The 16960-nt window shown below is 49.8% G+C and overlaps 2 protein-coding genes across 7 annotated transcripts in view; one reads left to right on the plus strand and one right to left on the minus strand.

Moving 5' to 3' along the window:
* Positions 1–5117: 5117 nt before the first annotated feature.
* RHOG (ras homolog family member G) lies at positions 5118–11722 on the plus strand. 2 transcript variants are annotated; one of them, XM_012725378.1, is made up of 2 exons: positions 5118–5223; positions 10488–11722. In XM_012725378.1, the coding sequence occupies exon 2, from the start codon at positions 10556–10558 to the stop codon at positions 11129–11131; it is 576 nt and encodes a 191-aa protein (XP_012580832.1). In that variant the 5' UTR covers positions 5118–5223; positions 10488–10555; the 3' UTR covers positions 11132–11722. The 2 variants fall into 2 exon arrangements, with proteins under 2 accessions (XP_012580832.1, XP_012580833.1); XM_012725379.1 differs by lacking the exon at positions 5118–5223 and adding an exon at positions 6401–6510.
* Positions 11723–12903: 1181 nt separating this feature from the next.
* The window catches only part of PGAP2 (post-GPI attachment to proteins 2), a 22355-nt gene continuing 18298 nt past the window's right edge, over positions 12904–16960 (minus strand). For 3 of the 5 annotated variants that reach the window (XM_004683157.2, XM_012725375.1, XM_012725374.1), the window contains 4 exons: positions 14405–14657; positions 14170–14276; positions 13532–13640; positions 12904–13324 (listed from right to left, as the gene is read on the minus strand). In XM_004683157.2, the coding sequence (XP_004683214.1) occupies positions 13194–13324; positions 13532–13640; positions 14170–14276; positions 14405–14657 (600 nt within the window). In that variant the 3' untranslated portion in view covers positions 12904–13193. The remainder of the gene's footprint in view (positions 13325–13531; positions 13641–14169; positions 14277–14404; positions 14658–16960) is intronic. The other 2 variants (XM_012725377.1, XM_012725376.1) reach the window with 1 other exon arrangement.

Below are 16960 nucleotides of genomic sequence, written 5' to 3' on the forward strand. Positions count from 1 at the left end.
TTGCTTGCCGCAGGCCGCGGGCGGGAGATTCTCGACTCTCTCCAAGTTGGGCGGGCGCGGCCGGCCGCGCGGGGTGGGGACCCGGCGACTGCGAGCCCGCGGCTACTCGGTGAGAGTGGGTTCCTGTACCGCGCAGCGGCCTTGCCGCCTGCTGAGAACCGCGAGGGACCCCTGAGTTGGAGGGTCTCCTGTCTCTGAAGTGGAAGAGCTAGGAGATGGGACTCATGGGGTGAACTCAGAAATTGTGGGGGGTGTTCCGAAGTGTGTGAGGGAAGGGGGGCCCCTCCGGGCTGGAAAAGGTGCTCCTCCTGCTCTGGCAGTTGTGACATCTGTGAAGTTGAGAGGGGGGTGGGGGGGCGGTGTCAGGCCTCTGAAGCCCTAGACTGTAGAGAAAGAAAGGGCTTCCTCCTTGAAGGATCGATGTCAGTCCGGGCCCAGTAGCCCACAGGTCCTCTGCACCCAGGAGGGCCATCTGGGGGACCCAGTCCTTCTCCCTGTATGTCACTTTTGTGAGGCCCAACCTCTCCATTCCTGGATGCAAGCAACAGGTATTTAGTGAGCAAACAAGCATCCACTGTGCCTGACTGTACCTGGCCTTGTTCTTGTGGGGGTAAACCAAGGAAGAAAAGGGCCTGGTCTGCTCCTGTGACTAGAGGTGGAAGGACTGGTTCAGAGACGCTGATCATCTCCGACAAGATGGAATCACTGAGAGCAGGACTATTTTCCAGAAGATGGAGAGAATAGGGCTAATGGGAGGCAGCAGAGGCTCTGGTCTTTGGAAATGACTGGCGGCATCTCAGAGTCTATCCCCCCATTGTTAGTTCCTGAATTTAATACATTCTCAGTCTTTCTTCCACCACCCCTTCTTTAGGCTCTCCCACAAACTCCATCCCCCTCTTCTTCAGTCCTCTTCAGTTTCTTTTCCCCCAATACAGAGTCATGTCTAGGCCCTCATCTCTGAAGTACCCTGTCTCTCTCTGTTCCCTGCAGTTCTCTCCCACCCTTTCTTGCTCAGTTTCTAGATGCTGCAAACATACCCACCTTACTCTTTCCTTCTCCCCTCATTCTCCTCTATCGCTCTCTGGTCTTCTTCTCTTCCAGCCACTTCTTTGGAAGTTGGGGTGCAGGGTCTGCTACCGAAGATTTGTTGCCATTAAGAACCTTCTCAAACCTTCCTACCTGGGAGAGGCAGGCTGCAACCTCCCAGCATTAGAGATGATTAAAGGGCTGGAAAACCTGTGTGTGTGTGAGTGTGTGTGTGTATGCATGCAAGTGTCTGTGTATCTATATCTTTATCTCTTAGAGACAAAATAACTGCCCTCAGCCTTGAGAGGGCTGAGAGCAGGGGAAGCCAGCAAAATGAGGGACCCTGCAATAGGTGAGGTTGTGGTTAGGTAGGAGGAAGCAGTTTGCAGCCGTCAGGGTAAAGTGATACAGGAATAAAAATGGTGAGAGGCTGTGGGAAATCTAAGTAACTAGACCCTTGGGTGCTAGATCAAGAGGCCAAGCTTGGAGACTGGGAAACATCTGAAGGTCTCCAACACTTAATTGGTTCCAACACCGCCTAGTGGGGAGAATGGGAGCAGGTCAGCTGGCTGTGATGAAAGAAAAGGGAGGGACAAATACAAGAATCTGGAGGGAAGACTGTAATTGATCTATATTCAGTTTTGACTGTGTTCTAGTTCCAATTCAGAACAAGGAAATGGGGATGAGGCAAGGTGTTGCTCCCTCTTCCCTGATGCCTTCCTGTGCTATCTACACCAGGGACTTTGGAGTTCTGCTCATCCTTATGCTTCAGGCATCTGTAATGTTCTTACTTTCACCTACTCCCTCTTTCAGGAATTTATCCCAAATCTAACTTCAGTTCAGCCTGCTCTGCAAGATCTAGACCCTTCCTAAAGCTTTGGGATATACATGTTGAGAGATCTTCCTTCTCTCTACCTCTGCCAGTCTACTCTTCATGTCTCTTTACTACAGAAAAAAAGAGAAGTACGGGAAATTAAGTACTTTTGGGGATTCCCAAGCACAACTAGCTCTAAGGACTATCTCCATTCCCTGTTCTGTCCTCTTCCCTTCTCATAGTGCTCCTCCCCTGTGAACTCTCCCTTCCAGGCCTGCTCTTCTACTTACTGGGAGATTAGAGGTTTGACCTCAGGGGGAAATCCTAGGTACCTACATAAAGTCTCAGCTCAGGGAAGGATATGCATGGAAGGCACTTTCCCAGCATCATGGCTCAGTAAAACACCACCCAGGAGTTCTGACTCCCTGCCTGCCAAACCAGTACTTATTTTCAATTCTGCATAACTGAGCAACCCACAGGGTGAATATAGGATGGGTGAGACAGGGATTCTCCCAGGCAAGATCAGACCTCTCTGGAGATCTTAGCTAACTGTAAAAAAGTTATTGTTGGGAAAATATGACAGGGCTGGGGGATGTAAATGAGAAAATATTAAGGGAGTAGAGAGGGTGTCTACAACAAAGGTGGCTACCCTTGAGGGGTTGGTTAAAGAAATGCCGCGGGTCATGACAAGAAGTGGTTGATGTGAGCTTGTCAGAGGTCCTGGCAGCACTGTAGATTCTGGAGAATCGTTTCTGGCAGAGGAGTGAAATGGTCATGTGCAGGAAGATATGAGAGTTAGACAGTTGCGGAGATAGTAAAATGGTGGTACGTGGACGATTGTAAGAAGATGGAGGGCCCCCTCCCTCCATACACAGGGTAAGTCCATTATTGGTAGCACTTGTGAGAGGGTCTGTGAGGAGGGAAACCAAAGACAAAGCCTGGGCCACCTCCCCAGAAGAGATTGGTTTTCCTGTCCAGGGTCCAAGCTTCCTCTTTTGTACTCACCATGGGGGGAGGGCATCTCCACAGGAGTGAGCTAGAGGAGGAGCTCCTAGCTGGGTTAGGACCGGTGGGTGGCCCTCTGTCGGGTAAAGTCAGTTCTGAATCACAGACATCCCATATGGGCTAGTTTGTGAGCCTGGGAACATAGAAGATGTCAACCTGACCGATTTGGCGCTTTTTCTGAAGAGATAAACCGTGGTAGTGTCACTGTGCATGAGGTTAGAGAAATGGTGGGCCCATTCCTACACCAAAGTAATAATCCTCACCTTTTCTGTCTGTAGAAGTGATATCAAAGTACAAGTTTTACATATTAAATAAATATCAACTTCAATTTATTTATGAAAAAAAAAAAAAACATGATATCAAGCTAGCGGTTAAGGTACCTAGGTACTTACCCTGGATTGGCTCCCAACTCTTTGTAAAATACTGGTGGGTTAATTTCTCATGGTTCGGGTCAGCATGAAGGAGCTGCTACCTATACCCACCAGAGCACAGAGAACAGAGAATACCTACAGCTCTATTCTCTTTCCCTATTCTCCTTCCCTAATTGGTTCACCCTAGTAGTACCCTACCCCCACACCTGCCCCCAGGCCCTCCTGTCTCTAACTAGCCTTAATCTTAACTGGTTTGATTAGTCTCTGTGTATCTATCCAGGGACAGGAACTGTGGCCCTTTCTCCCAAAAGCGCCAGGATTGTTACAGATTGAGAAAAGTAGACTGAGAGTGTTGGGGCTTTTGCCAGGGGCAGCAGGATGGGGAGTACCCGGTGCCCTGACAGTGGAAAGTAAATGTGGAGTTTCCTCCCTGATGTTTTTCTCCCTGGTGGAAACCCCCTCAGACCCAGGGTGGGGCTGAAAGGATAGGGCAGCTTGGGTCTCTGGGTATTTTCAGGTGGGGGAGGCAGGACTGGGAGGATGGCATTTCTGTACAGCCTCCAGTGAAAAGAGCAGAGGCAAAGGAAGTGCCACTTCAGAGGCCTTTCATGGGGCCCAGGGACTGCTGAGCTGCTGCTGCTACTTTTGCTGAGAGGTTGGGAGGAGGAAGCAAGTGTTTGAGCTATTTCTCTGAGCTGTTGGTGGGGGAGGGGGTAGCCTCCTTAGCTCCCCCAGCAAGCGCTGCTTTGGCCTTGGGCTTGTCCTTTGTGGAGTTCATCTGATGCTTGGACAGTGAGAGAAGAAGGAAGGGAACCGCGGAACTGGAGTTAGTGAAAGTGTCCCAGTCCCCTCAGCTCTCTCCATGTGCATACACACTGCCTTCCAGCTGTGACTGCCTATTTCTTTATCCTCACCAGCCCCTAATGAGTAGGCTCAGTTCTGTTACCTACCTGCTGCAGTGCAGAATCCTCTTTAGGAGCTGAAGTAGGAGATCTTTAGCATAGATTTTTTTTTTTTTTTTGAAGGCTGGGAACTATGCTCTCTTGGGTTCTGTCCCTGCTGATGGGGAGAAGGGGAAGAGAGAGACTCAGCCCTTGGCCTAGTCCCAGCCCCACAGTGACCTCATGTCTCCCCCAGCTTCCTCCTCCCAGCCCAGCTGCAGACAGCTGCAGCCCCTTTGAGCCCTTTATATCACCTCTCCTCCACCCTACCTTTCAAAACAAGTAAACAGACTTGCAGAGCAACAGAGACCCTGACCCTCACCTCATCGTTTACCAGGTCTTCAGATGTTCCTTAACTATCCCAACTATTCTACCCATCTTCATCATTTATAGGTTAGCTATGCCTGCTTTGTCCCTCTTACCCTTCCAGTTGAGCACAGGACAACATGGCCTGTGTATTCTGTACTATAAATTGTGTTGCTTAGGGGAGGAGGAAGTAGATTGCACTTGTTTTGTGTCTCCTGCACTCAGATTCTTCCTTGTTCCCAGAATCAGTGGATTGATGGGGGAGGAGATATGTGTCAGTCTGCAACTCTTGTTCAGCATCTGCTGGGCTTCTGGAAGTAAACAGAAGGACAAAACTCCCCCTCCTGAGGCATCTTGTTAGTTTAGTGCAATGCACAGTACAGACCGTGCTGGGGACTGTAGGTCTGGAGAGGGCCTTGCTATGATGTCCTAGAGAAAACAGGGAACAGAACTGGGCCCTGAAATATTAGGAGGATCTGAAGGGGGTGAGCAGAATTTCAGGACAAGCAACTCCCATATACAAAGACATGAAGGGTGAATTGAGTTTATTTAGTTATCTACTGACAGCCACTGTTGTACTGTGTTCTAGGGAGAAAGACCAGCCAGAACCTTGCCCCCTAGGCCCTCCCAGCCTGCGTTGACAAGAGATAAGCTTCAGATCAGACTCCATGTGATTGATCTAAGAGAAACAGGGGCCAGCTTGCGAATGAGATAAAGTCACTTGTGACTTCTGTGATTTACAAAAACTTTCCTGGAGACGGTAACAATCATGCATGACTCTGTAGACTTAAGGGGGGGGTCCGCTGATGCAGTTGGGGCTTTCTGAACTTCCAGGTGGAGATTGGAGGATGAAGAGGGAAATAAATGTTTGGACAGCAAATCTGCTGTCTGGTATGTTTGGGAGAAGAGAATGTGAAGGATCACCCTTTATGGAGCAACACAGATGCTTTTTTGTAGAGGATCCTTATAGAGAGCCAGGGTGGTAAGACCAGAACTCAGGATCAGAATGCCCAAAGGTTATCATTAGAATGACGGGGCCACACTGGGGAACCCCATGTAAGGGAGGCAGGAAGCTCCCATTGTCTCCAGACTCCCCCATCTTTTAGAACTCATCCCTCCCCTCCCCCACTCCCAGTTAGGACACTTCCCCTACTGTAAGGCAATCTGCTTCCTTTCCCTCCCCCTTTCTGGGTCTTCCTGGGCCACACCCCAAGACCGGGCCCCACTCAGTATAAGCTGGGCTCCAGGGATCACACACTCAGCCTTAGCGCCTGAGCCGTGTTCCCTGCTGCAGCCAATCCAAACTGGTCCTGGGAATAGAGACTTGGCCATCCTGCCAAATTTTTTGCTGTCATTGCTGTCCAAAGAGATTCAGCATTGCAATATTGGCCGGAAAGTCAGTTCACTTCAGGGCCAGAAGTCAGTAACGGGCAGAAGCAAGCAGATCAGAAGGCAGTGGTTGCACCACACTCCTGTGTGCCCAGCACTTTACTCAGCTTTTCTGAGGGGCGAATAGTAAGAGAAACTGTAGTTCCAGTGCTAAGGAGTGAGAGGATCACCCACAAGTTGCAATGACTATTGGAGAAAAGTCACCAAAGAAGGACTCAAAAGGGGGTGGCCATGATACCCAAGCTCAAAGAAAAAAGAATTCAGCAGTCTCATGGGACTGAAGACTAAGCTAGATTTTGAAGCATCAGGAAGCTTAAAGAGGAGAGGGAATGGTGAAGACCAATGGAAGAACAGGAGTCCAAACTCAGAAGCAGGAATGATCCTGGCTTGGATAACAGGGACAATGAAGACCTGACCCCTCTGGAACAGGGAACTGGTGCCTCACATTTGCAAAATAGCTACATTGTTCACACAAACTGCATATTAATGTACTCAGCCTTAAGACAGCCTTCTAAGGTTGGTAATCACATGAGGCAGTGGTTTAAACCCTTCTACAGCCCCTACCAGATTATGCAGAACTCTGAATATGAGACTAAAGGACCCGGCTTGATCTGAAATAAATTGGGGATAAAAATACAGCACAAATCATTGTAAGTTGGTGAGTACTATACAGATTTACAAACATCATTTTATTAATCATGAAATCAACTTCTTTTTAAAACAAGTCACCCTGTAAGTCACACGTGAGCCCGAGGCACCACTCTCCTTGTTTGGCTTCCTGCAGTGTTGATGACCCCTTCTTCCAATGTGGTGCAGGTCAGACTCTGCCTGTAGCATGTGCTCCCCTTACATGACCTGTGGGAACTTACTGGATCCAGTTTAGGCGATAAAGTTTCAAAGAAAAGCATGTTCCTGGGAGAGAGAACAATGGTCTGCACTAGACCTGAATAGGGAGAATTGGCAGTTGCCACCGAGCAGTTACTGACACATGCCTCCTACCTCTTGGGCCTTTGCTCTTTTTCCCTCCTGTGTGCTGCAGTGCTTCCCAAATCACAAAACACATTGTTTCCATGCTCAGGATCCTCCCTAGGGTGCTTTGAGGGAGGGAGGGCAACTATTCTAACTCCTGTGGGACAGATGAAGAAACTGAGATTCCAGGAAGGGCAGTGACTTGTTCAAGGCCACATGGTTCACTGGTGAGGAGTAACTTGGAGCTTGTATTGTATATTGAGGATGACAGGACTTTGGATCACCGAACAGGTTTGTGTCCTGACTCCCATGCTGCCTAGCTGGTGATGCTAGGTTACTCAGCTGTTAAGAGTTTGTTTCCTCATTTGTGAATAGGAATAGTATCAAGAACTTTGTTAAAATCAAGTAGCAATACCATAGAATCTTTAAAACTTTGTGAGGGCATTTTATCAAAGGGCATGCCAGCAGGTGAAGGAAAGCCGTCTGATTCAGGTGTCTGTTGCCCTTGCTCCTGTACACATTGTCTCTTCCCTGCTTGTTTCTGGACACCACCTCACTTCTGAATGATCCATTTCCGGTTTCAGCCCCGTTTCCTTGCCAGTCCGGAAGCCACCCTCTCCCTCCCTGCTCCTTTGAGGGCTGATTTACTGATTGCTGGTTGATAACCCCTCCCTAGAGAGCTGCCCGGAGCCATCTGTACTTCCAGTCTCTTGAGCCTTGTGACTTCAGACCAAAATTCCCTCCTTGCCTTCCTGCCTGGGCCAGCCCAGTCCTAGGCCTTTGGTAGAAGAATCCACAATCTAGCCACCCTGCTTTGTGCAACACTGAAGATGTGTAGGCTCAGGAATTCTGCTTCTGAAATGCCAGGGTCTCCCAGATAATCTAGTAAACAGAAATAATGGTATTAACAAACCCCACCCCCACATACACACTTCTTCCCAGTGACCCTTTTCCCAAGGAAGGAAGGAGCCACAGAATCCTTAGAAGAATGTGCCCTAACTTGCCTCCTTGTGCTCAGGCCTTGTACATTTGCTGGCTGACTCAGCCACCGCACCCCAACTGTTGTTCCTATGGATTCTCCCACCCCCATCATCCTATCCACTGTCCCAGGTGTCAATGTCTTGTTTCATCCACCTAGTACCCTTGTCATGGGTGTTTTTCTTTCCATTTCATGGACTGAGAAACTAATCCAGAGTGGGGACGTGTCTCACACTTGGTTTCAATAGCAGAGCAGAACTAGGGCTAGAGCTAGGTTTGGTCTCCTGACTTCCAGGGTGAGGTTCTCTCCACTGCCCCCGAGGGCACTTATCTTCTTCCCCAGACTCATTCCCTGAGGCTCTATACTCTCTCCTGAGGTTCAACACACACTCTTACTCATGCAAGTGAGATGGAAATATTTGAGAAGCAACCTCAGAGTGAAACCATTTCCCTCCCAGCTAGTTCCAGGGGAAGCAAAGGCCTAGAAGGCTGCTGGGATCAGCTCTGCGTTCTCTTGTAGGTTCCACACCACCTAAGTTCCTTTTCTACTTCCCCATAGGGGGATTTCCCCACACATTCCGCCCCCCGCCCACCGTTCACTTTTGACACTTTGGAACCCTGTAGTTCACAAGTCCAGCTGAAGAGGGTAAGATGTTCTCAGACCAGGTTGCAGTGTGTAAAGTGAGATGTAGAAAATGAGACAGTGGGGCCCTCCCTGGTGGTGCAGCGGGTTAGGGTGCAGCACTGCAAGCTAGCCGCAGCCGCTTCAGTGTGAGTTTGATCCCCGGCCCTGGGGATCTATATGCATGGCAGACCTCTCCTGACCCCTCCCGCTGCTCCCCTCAGCAGTGTGCTTCATCGATCTGCCTGCTCTGCTCCTCACTCTGTCTCTGGTGAAGCCTTTCACCGCCCCTGCAACTCTGGCTTGTACCCCAGTTCTGTATGAATGAGTGAATGAATGAATAAATAAATATTAAAGAAAAAGAAAATGAGACAGTGGTGATAGTGCTTAGGCAGAAAAATGGATCCTTGGAAAATCTGGTATGTCTCCCAGGGAATAGGGACCCAGTTGTGGGAGAGTCAGGAAAAGGCAGTGACATACTGGCCAGCCAGAGCCACCCATGACCGAGAGGAAATAGCCAGTGAGAAGAGGACCCTTGCCACAGCAGTATAAATAATCACAGGGTTTCCGGAAGCTCTGTTCTGTTCTAGAACTCAGAAAAGCAGTTCTTCACCCTGGAGCCTTACATGCTGCAGAGGGTCCAAGGTGGCTAGACCTCACCCCACTAGTAATTACTAATATTTATTGGACATATCCTACATGCAGTGAATCACACCGAACACTTAGTACACATTAGCTCATTTCATACTCTGCACTTCTAACAAAAATAGGCAAGATTATTCCTATTTTATAGATAAGAAAATTGAGGCTCAGGAAACTTAAATAGTTTAAGTAGGTAGTGCTGTGATGGGAATACCTAGCCACTCTAACGCCAGCATCTTTGTTCTCAGTGATAATGCATTAATAGATAGCATTGTGTGCTTGACTCAAGAGTCCCGGAAACTCTGAAATTCTTCAGAGCACAGGCTCTGAGATTAAGGGGGAAGTCAAAATTTTAGTCTTCCTCTTCTGTTCATCCCTCTTGGCTGTTACCCTTCTGGCTGTGTATGGTCAAATAGGGTTTAGCCTGCTTACAAGAATGATGGGCTATGCCATCCCAGGGCACCCCCATTCTGGAACAGGTGACTGGCCAAGGCAACTGTCTGGACTCTGGAACAGGTGACTGTCTAAGGCAACTGTGCTCCATGATGAGCAGGTGTTTCCTTGTGCCCTTTGGTTTGCACTCAATAGCCAAGATGTAGATTTGTACATTTTTTGAAAAAAGATTTATTTATTTGTGCATACAAGAACTGGGGTACAAGCCAGAGGTGCAAGGGGTGAGAGGACTCAGAACAGGTAGATTGACCAACACACAGCTGAGGAGAGCAGCAGGCGAGGCAGGAGAGGTCTGCGGTGCCATGTGGGTCAGTTCCCAGGCTAGGAGATTGAATTTGTGCTGTAGTGGCTGCAGATAGCTTCATAGTGCTGTGCTTTAACCCCTTGCTCCACCAAGGAGGCCCCCTAGATTTGTACTTTAAACAGCAGTGTACCAAGCAGTCTGGGTCCTAAGTTGGAAAAGGTTATACTCCAAATCTCAGGGAAAGCTGCACTGTGCTGGAACCTCCCTTCAGGCTACTCGTGAGAGGACTTCATAGCTGGTAGATCCCTACGCCTGTGCATTATTCTAAATGCTTTATTTACATGTAGTACCATGTAATCCTCACAACAATCCAGTGAGGTAGATATCATTTTTTCCCCATTTTACACATAAGGAAACTGAGTCATGGAGAAATAAAGTCATTTGTCCAGGTCACAGGTAGGAAGTAGCATAACCATGACATGACCTTAGTTGGTCTAGTACAAGAACTTACGTGCGTCACGTTATATGAAGCATTTTAGTGCCACCTCCTCTGCTTGGTCTCGGGGCCTTTTGTTGTGTATCTGTCTTAGTGACGAGGTTTGTCTTGATGCAACTGCAGCATGGTATCGATAGAACAGAAGCTGGTTTCCCTCTGTATGCCCCCATCCTGTGTCCCTAATGGATAGAGATCTTCCTAACCAAGAGTGCCCCTGTCATCTGTTCATAGGTCACTGCATCCAGAGAGGCCCAGTAAGGGGAGGAGGCATTGCCTCCACTGCAGCAGCTGTACCCACCATGCAGAGCATCAAGTGTGTGGTGGTGGGTGATGGAGCTGTGGGCAAGACGTGCCTGCTGATCTGCTACACGACTAATGCCTTCCCCAAGGAATACATTCCCACAGTGTTCGACAATTACAGTGCGCAGAGTGCAGTTGATGGGCGCACAGTGAACCTGAACCTGTGGGACACAGCGGGCCAGGAGGAGTACGACCGCCTCCGCACACTCTCCTACCCTCAGACCAACGTCTTTGTCATCTGTTTCTCCATTGCCAGTCCACCCTCGTATGAGAATGTGCGGCACAAGTGGCACCCAGAAGTGTGCCACCACTGCCCTGACGTGCCCATCCTCCTGGTGGGTACCAAGAAGGACCTGAGAGCCCAGCCTGACACCCTACGACGTCTCAAGGAGCAGGGCCAGGCACCCATCACACCGCAGCAGGGCCAGGCACTGGCCAAGCAGATCCATGCTGTGCGCTACCTCGAGTGCTCAGCCCTGCAGCAGGACGGCGTCAAGGAAGTGTTTGCCGAAGCTGTCCGGGCGGTGCTCAACCCTACTCCCATCAAGCGTGGGCGGTCCTGTGTCCTCTTGTGACCCTGGCACTCAGCTTGGAGGCTGCCCCTGCCCCCCCCACCAGTTGTGCCTTGGCGCCTTGTATGCCCCCAGCTGTGCCTTAAGGACTAATTTTGGCACCCCTTGCCAGGGGGCTCTCTGAATGCCTTTTTCTCCATCATGGAGGCCCACAGAAAAAGGGGTTTCAGGCCCTGCCGCACTCTGCTTGAGAACGCCTGGTATTCTTGGGAGCTTACCCAAGCCAAGCTTGGATCCCTCCCCAAGAAGCCAACCCAGTGCTTCCTCTCCATTTTCCCTTACTGACCGTTTGACCCAGCTCTCCACACAGGTGTTGCTGACTATTATGGTGCCTTCTGCCAGGTTAGGAGCTCTCTGCCATCCCTAACTTTTCCTTCTGTCCCTTGCTGCTCTTTGAATTGCCCCCAACCCATCCCAAGATGCTGTCTCCCTTCCCAGAGAAGCAACAGATCCCTGAGAAGATGAATGTGTCCTAACCTGCCCCCATGTCTAGGCCTCATGCATCTGCTGATTGATTCATCCCCTCCCCACCCCCAGGCTCCTGGGGGCCTTTCCTACCCCCATCAGCATCAATAAAACCTCCTGTCTCCACTGGCCCCGGCTCCTCCCTATGTGCTGGACATTGGGGGTTGGGCAGGGACCAGGCATGGGCTGGGGCTCCCCAGAGACTGGGAGCCTTTTGTTTCATGTAAGAGGGGACAGAAGACAATAGGCTTCATTGTGGTTCCCCCACCCCCCAATTTCCCCAACAAAGCTCTGGGCTCCCTTGGAGGGGCTAATCTTGTTCTGGGTGCCAGCTACAGTATTTGTAGTGAACTGGGATATAAAACACAAGGAAAGACTTCCTGACGTGGAGCTCAGACAGGGAAAGGCTGAAAACCATCAACCTGCAGGTACTCTCAGTCCTGCAGTGGGCCGTGCCCTTGAGCATAATGAGTAAGGGAACAGATCTTTATTGACATAACTGGGGCTGGACCACAGAGCTTTGCCTTAACACAAGACTCCCAGGTATCCCAGCTTCCAGGCTTGGAGACATTACAGATACAGTTAGCCAAAATAGGGGTTTACGCCAGCCTTAGGAGATTGCAGGCCCACAGGGGATGGGAGATAACATTTGGAATCATACCCTCCCATGGACTTACTCCCTCCATCTTAGAGACTGTCCCTCACCTCAGTTTCATTAAACAAAGCGACAAGCCTCAAGACAAGCAAGCCTAGTCCAGACTGTTGACAAAAACAGATTTTATTTTCCTGTAAAATAAAATGTACAAACAAAAGAGCTCAGGCCATGGGGCTCTAGGAGGATTGGGGGACACCAGAGAGCCCATTTTGGCATAAGAATCTGTGCCCCTGACCCCTGTATCCCACACTTCTGTATATAAGCCAGAGTTCAGAAGGGAAGAGAAGCACACATTGTGTCCATGCTGCTTCTGGATCAGGTCATCCTTCAGGTACAAAAAACGAGGAGGTGACATCAAAATCACACTGGCAGAGACTTTAGAAATTATACAGCCCACCCAGCCTGCATCATCACATGGACAAACCGAGGCTCAAATAGGGAAGGTCAGATCAAATCAAAGACTGTATTCAGGACTCTGAAGACCTTATCAACTTAGCAGGGATCTATGGCCAGAGGCCTGGATGTGCAAAGTCAGTCACAAGACAGTCAAGCAACCTCGTAGAGAAATGGCTGTGGTTTTTAGGTAGCAGCCACTGCTTGGCGGTCCCTGACCTCAGCAAGACGTGGCTATGTAAAGGCTAAGAACCGGATGGTGGTTATGAACCTCAGGACTTTTTTTTAGCACCAGATGGTGGAGCTGTCCTGTCAGCTCGCCTGCTTGGAGCCTCTCCACCAAGGGTGATGCTGCTTGAAGGCCTCTGTCTTCCACTGGATTGAGGGAATGGAGAAACCAGCAGGGCTGGGTAAAGCCTCATCCTCTGCCCTTCCTCCCTTCTCCTGTCCTGCAGCTTCAGCAGGGCTCACAGAAAAAGGGGTGGAGAAGGCCAGAGTGGTATCTTGTTTCTAGTTTCTGGGCAGTGGGTCTCCTCTCCAATAAGTGAGGATTTAGAATCGTTTTTCCTCAGGCTGGGAGGTTATGAGCAGCTCTTTGTTCCCAAAGTCCCACCAGGCTGTCATGTGGAATGCCATGTTGGTTAGGACAACAGTGTACTCCAGGACAGCAAAGATGGTGTATACTGTTTCAAGGACATAAGCAACAAAGTATGGTGAACCTTCTGCATTCCCTCCCCCCAACCCTCGCCCCCACCATTAGGGGCCTTAATAAATTACCACCACCACATGGCAGCCAGCCCCCAAACCACCACCATATTGCACATTCTAGAAAAACACCCCAGCTGTCTGATAGCCACTGTGACCACCTATGGACCCTAGCCCAGCCTCACCTCCAGCCTCACAGTACATGTTGTGCCGAAAGTAGACAGCCAGTGCCGTGAAGAAGGAGATGAAGTTGATGATGAAGAGCCGTTGTTTCCAGTTGTAGGACTTGCGATCCTAGAGGATAGGCTGTGTGAGCACTCTGCCACTTGCTGGCTATGTGTGGGAAGCCTCCCCTTAGCGCCAACTCCTTAGAGCTGAGTCTAACCTCCTGTGGTCATGGAAGAGGGCACAGGCATGGGGCAGCAAGAATTATAGACATCCCTGCATCTGTTGGGGAAGGGTAACAAGGTCAAGGAGCAGTGGTGTCCCTGCCCCTGTCACTTTGAGGGGGATGAAGTATGGCAGTTAACCAACCTAACACCTCCAGATACTCTGGGAAGAAGAAAAGCATGGATTATAGACTGCAGTCCCCTGACTATTCCTAGCTACTGATGCCTGGGTGCTGCTCCCCACGTTACTCCCCACTAGAAGCCTCTATCTCTTCTATTCTCCACTCCCCTAGATGCTGCTTATAATCACCCTTGGTGTGTCCCCACATCCTAACCCCAACCTAGTTCCCATTAAAGCCCCAATTTCAACCTCACCATTATGAGCATCATGAGGACTGGGGGCCACCAAGAGCCCCACTAGGAGTAAACCGTACCTCCTGACTTACTGTGTGCTTCTTGGTCAGCCGCCACAGAATGCAGGTAAGAAGCATGTGACTGAGGGATGAGGCGATGAACACAATAAAAGCATTTTCATGGATGGCTAGAGGGAAAGAGAGGGGTTGGAAGAGCAGGGAGCACCCAAACCCCTACTTCTGAAGGCCCAATGTTGTGTGTGTGGGTCCCTCCCCAAGCCCTTCCCCACTCCTCCTTCCCTTGCCGGGCACCCACTGAAGTCCTCGGAAGAGGAGACGTAGGTGAGCACTAGCAGCGCAAGATTCTCCACGACGTTGAGGCCGAAGTTGATGCGGCAAAGTGGACGGTACCCGGGGCATGGGGAAGCACAGCTGAGGTAGTGGTTCCAGTAGGCGAAGGCCACCAAGAATCGGGGTGCTGAGTGCAGGCCGATGCAGAAGCGCCACACGTAGCGCTGGGGCACCTCCCCGCCAATTGCTGAGCTCACCGATGGCAGGTAATTGGGCACCTAGAGAGTTGTGATCATCTGTGTGCAGGCCTCTGCAGGCCCCGGCCTCCTGAAATCCTCTCCATCTATCAAAATCATCCCAGCCCCAAAGGCTCTGCATTAGTCCCTTCCTTTCCAGAAGTATTCCTGCAGGGGCCCCCAGAACGTTCCAGGAGACTGCCCCTTCCAGCTCCTCAGACTCCATTGTGTTCTGGTACTCATTCCCCAGCCAGCCTATGGTTTGCACAGAGGCAAGCTAGGAGTCTCTAGACTATTTCCCTACACATGGCTGGGAAAGCTGTGGATAGATTCAGATGCTGTCTCAGCGCAAAGCCAGGGCTGTGCCCTGGATAATGGCCTGTAGGAGGTTCCTGGGGTCAGATTCAGGTCCAAGGAAAGGGATGTCACAGAATGAGTTTCCTTGGGATGTGCTGAATTCACTACTCAGTCAAACTGCTCCTCAGACTGCTCTCAGCTCCACTTGTATTATTGGGCAATTATGTCAAGGTAGTAGAGGATACTATTGAGACCTTAACTGAGCCAAAGAGTACCTCCTCATCATATTTTATAAAGTGGGTGCTCCTAACCACTTTCTCAATGCCTAGAATTCTTCATTCCTTAAGGAATCAGAATGTCATTCTTTAGAGTTAAAGGAGGAGAAACTAACATACAGCTTCAGGGATTGGTGTGTGACTGGTATGGGAGGTGAGGGGATAGGGAATGATGGAACAGTAGTTTGGATGACAACAGGAAAGGATAAAAGGGTGATTTCAGATTCTAGGGCCCAGAGCAATGCTTCTCAAACTTTTATAAGTTTTTTTTTTTAATTAATTTATTTATTTGTGCATACAGAACTGGGGTACAGGCCAGAGGCTCAGGGGCGGTGAGAGGCTTCACCAGAGACAGAGTGGGGAGCAGAACAGGCAGATCTACGAAGTACACTGCTGAGGGAAGCAGCGGGCGGGCCAGGAGAGGTCTGCCACGCCAAGGGGATCACCTCCGGGGCAGGCGGGAATAGAACTCATGCGGAAGTGGCTTCAGATTCTCAGTGCTGTGCTTTAACCCGCTGCGCCACCAGGGAGGGCCAACTTCTCAAACTTTTAATAGCATACAAGTCACTAGGGATTGTGTAAGAAGGCAAAAGGTATAAAATCTGAGAATCTGCATTTCTAAAAAATTGTGGGAATATTATGGAAGTTACCAGACTGTTGTCCACACTCTTTTAGACCTTCAACAAGGGTCAGAGCAGTGATGGGGCCTAGTGATTCAGTGAGGGAACAACTTTGTTCTGACTATAGGGAGTTGCAGAAGATCCCTTCCTTTTTCCCATTCGGGATACTAAATTGGTCTTTGGAATAACTGGGAAGGGAGGCAGCCCTGCTCACAGGGCAGGGGAGGACCAGCCAGGGGCTTACAGCCTTCACTGAAAGAGAGATGCATTCCCCTCAGAGGCAACTCAGTGCACAGTTATCGGAGAGGGTGCTTCTCTCAAGGCCAGAGCTTACAATACCACAGCTTGAAATCAGGCTTAAGTATTGACTCTTATCAGTGAAGTGGCAGCAGGAAAGATTTGGAGTCACACAAACGGGTCAGCAATCCAGCTCTGCCTTTCATAGCTAGGTGACCTTGAGCAAATCACTTTACCTCTCAGAACTTCAATTAACTCATTGGCAAAATAGGGATAATACCACCTACCTACCTTCAGCATGATTGTGAATACTAAATATACTGTATGTAAAACATCTGCAGGACTTGGCACACCCTGAGTACAAGTGATGGCTTTCAGAAGACAAACTTCCCTGAAAAGCCTGCAAATTGTTATGGTTCTGTAGCTATTAGACATGGGAACGCTTGCATGTTCAGGACCTACATGAGAGAAAGGTAGGAATTGTGTCTGTACCAGATACTTTTGAGACCTACAAGCCTCTTTACTTGACTTTTTCACCTCACCAGGCAGATGCCCTGAGTAGAGTTAGTTGGTATTTCTTCTACTTTCTTAGATACTCATTCTGAAAACTCCTACCTCAATCTCAGCTACTTTAAAGGAGCAGCACCAGCATCTAGAGCTTGGCTGACAGAGGCCAGGGCATTCAAGGGTTCAGAGCCCTGACCCATGCTGGGAAACAGGTGAAGGGAGGTGTTGCTACAGAATTGGGAGGAGGCCTCAGGAGAAAGAGAATTAGGGCACTGGGCTATTGGTTCTGTCCTCAAAAGTTCCTCTCAGATTAGGGGTAGGAACAGGATTTTAAGAGCAGGGATTGCCTCTCTCATCTTTCTTTCTCCCTCTTCCTGCCCCTCCCCCTCTCCCACCTCCCCCCTCCCTC

The sequence above is a fragment of the Condylura cristata genome, unplaced genomic scaffold (genome assembly GCF_000260355.1).
Source record: "Condylura cristata isolate star-nosed mole 26May11 unplaced genomic scaffold, ConCri1.0 scaffold00015, whole genome shotgun sequence".
Taxonomy (NCBI): Eukaryota; Metazoa; Chordata; class Mammalia; order Eulipotyphla; family Talpidae; genus Condylura; species Condylura cristata.

Excerpts from the sequence above, each read along its gene's own strand:
- RHOG (XM_012725378.1), top strand. The coding sequence starts at position 10,556 with ATGCAGAGCATCAAGTGTGTGGTGGTGGGTGATGGAGCTGTGGGCAAG.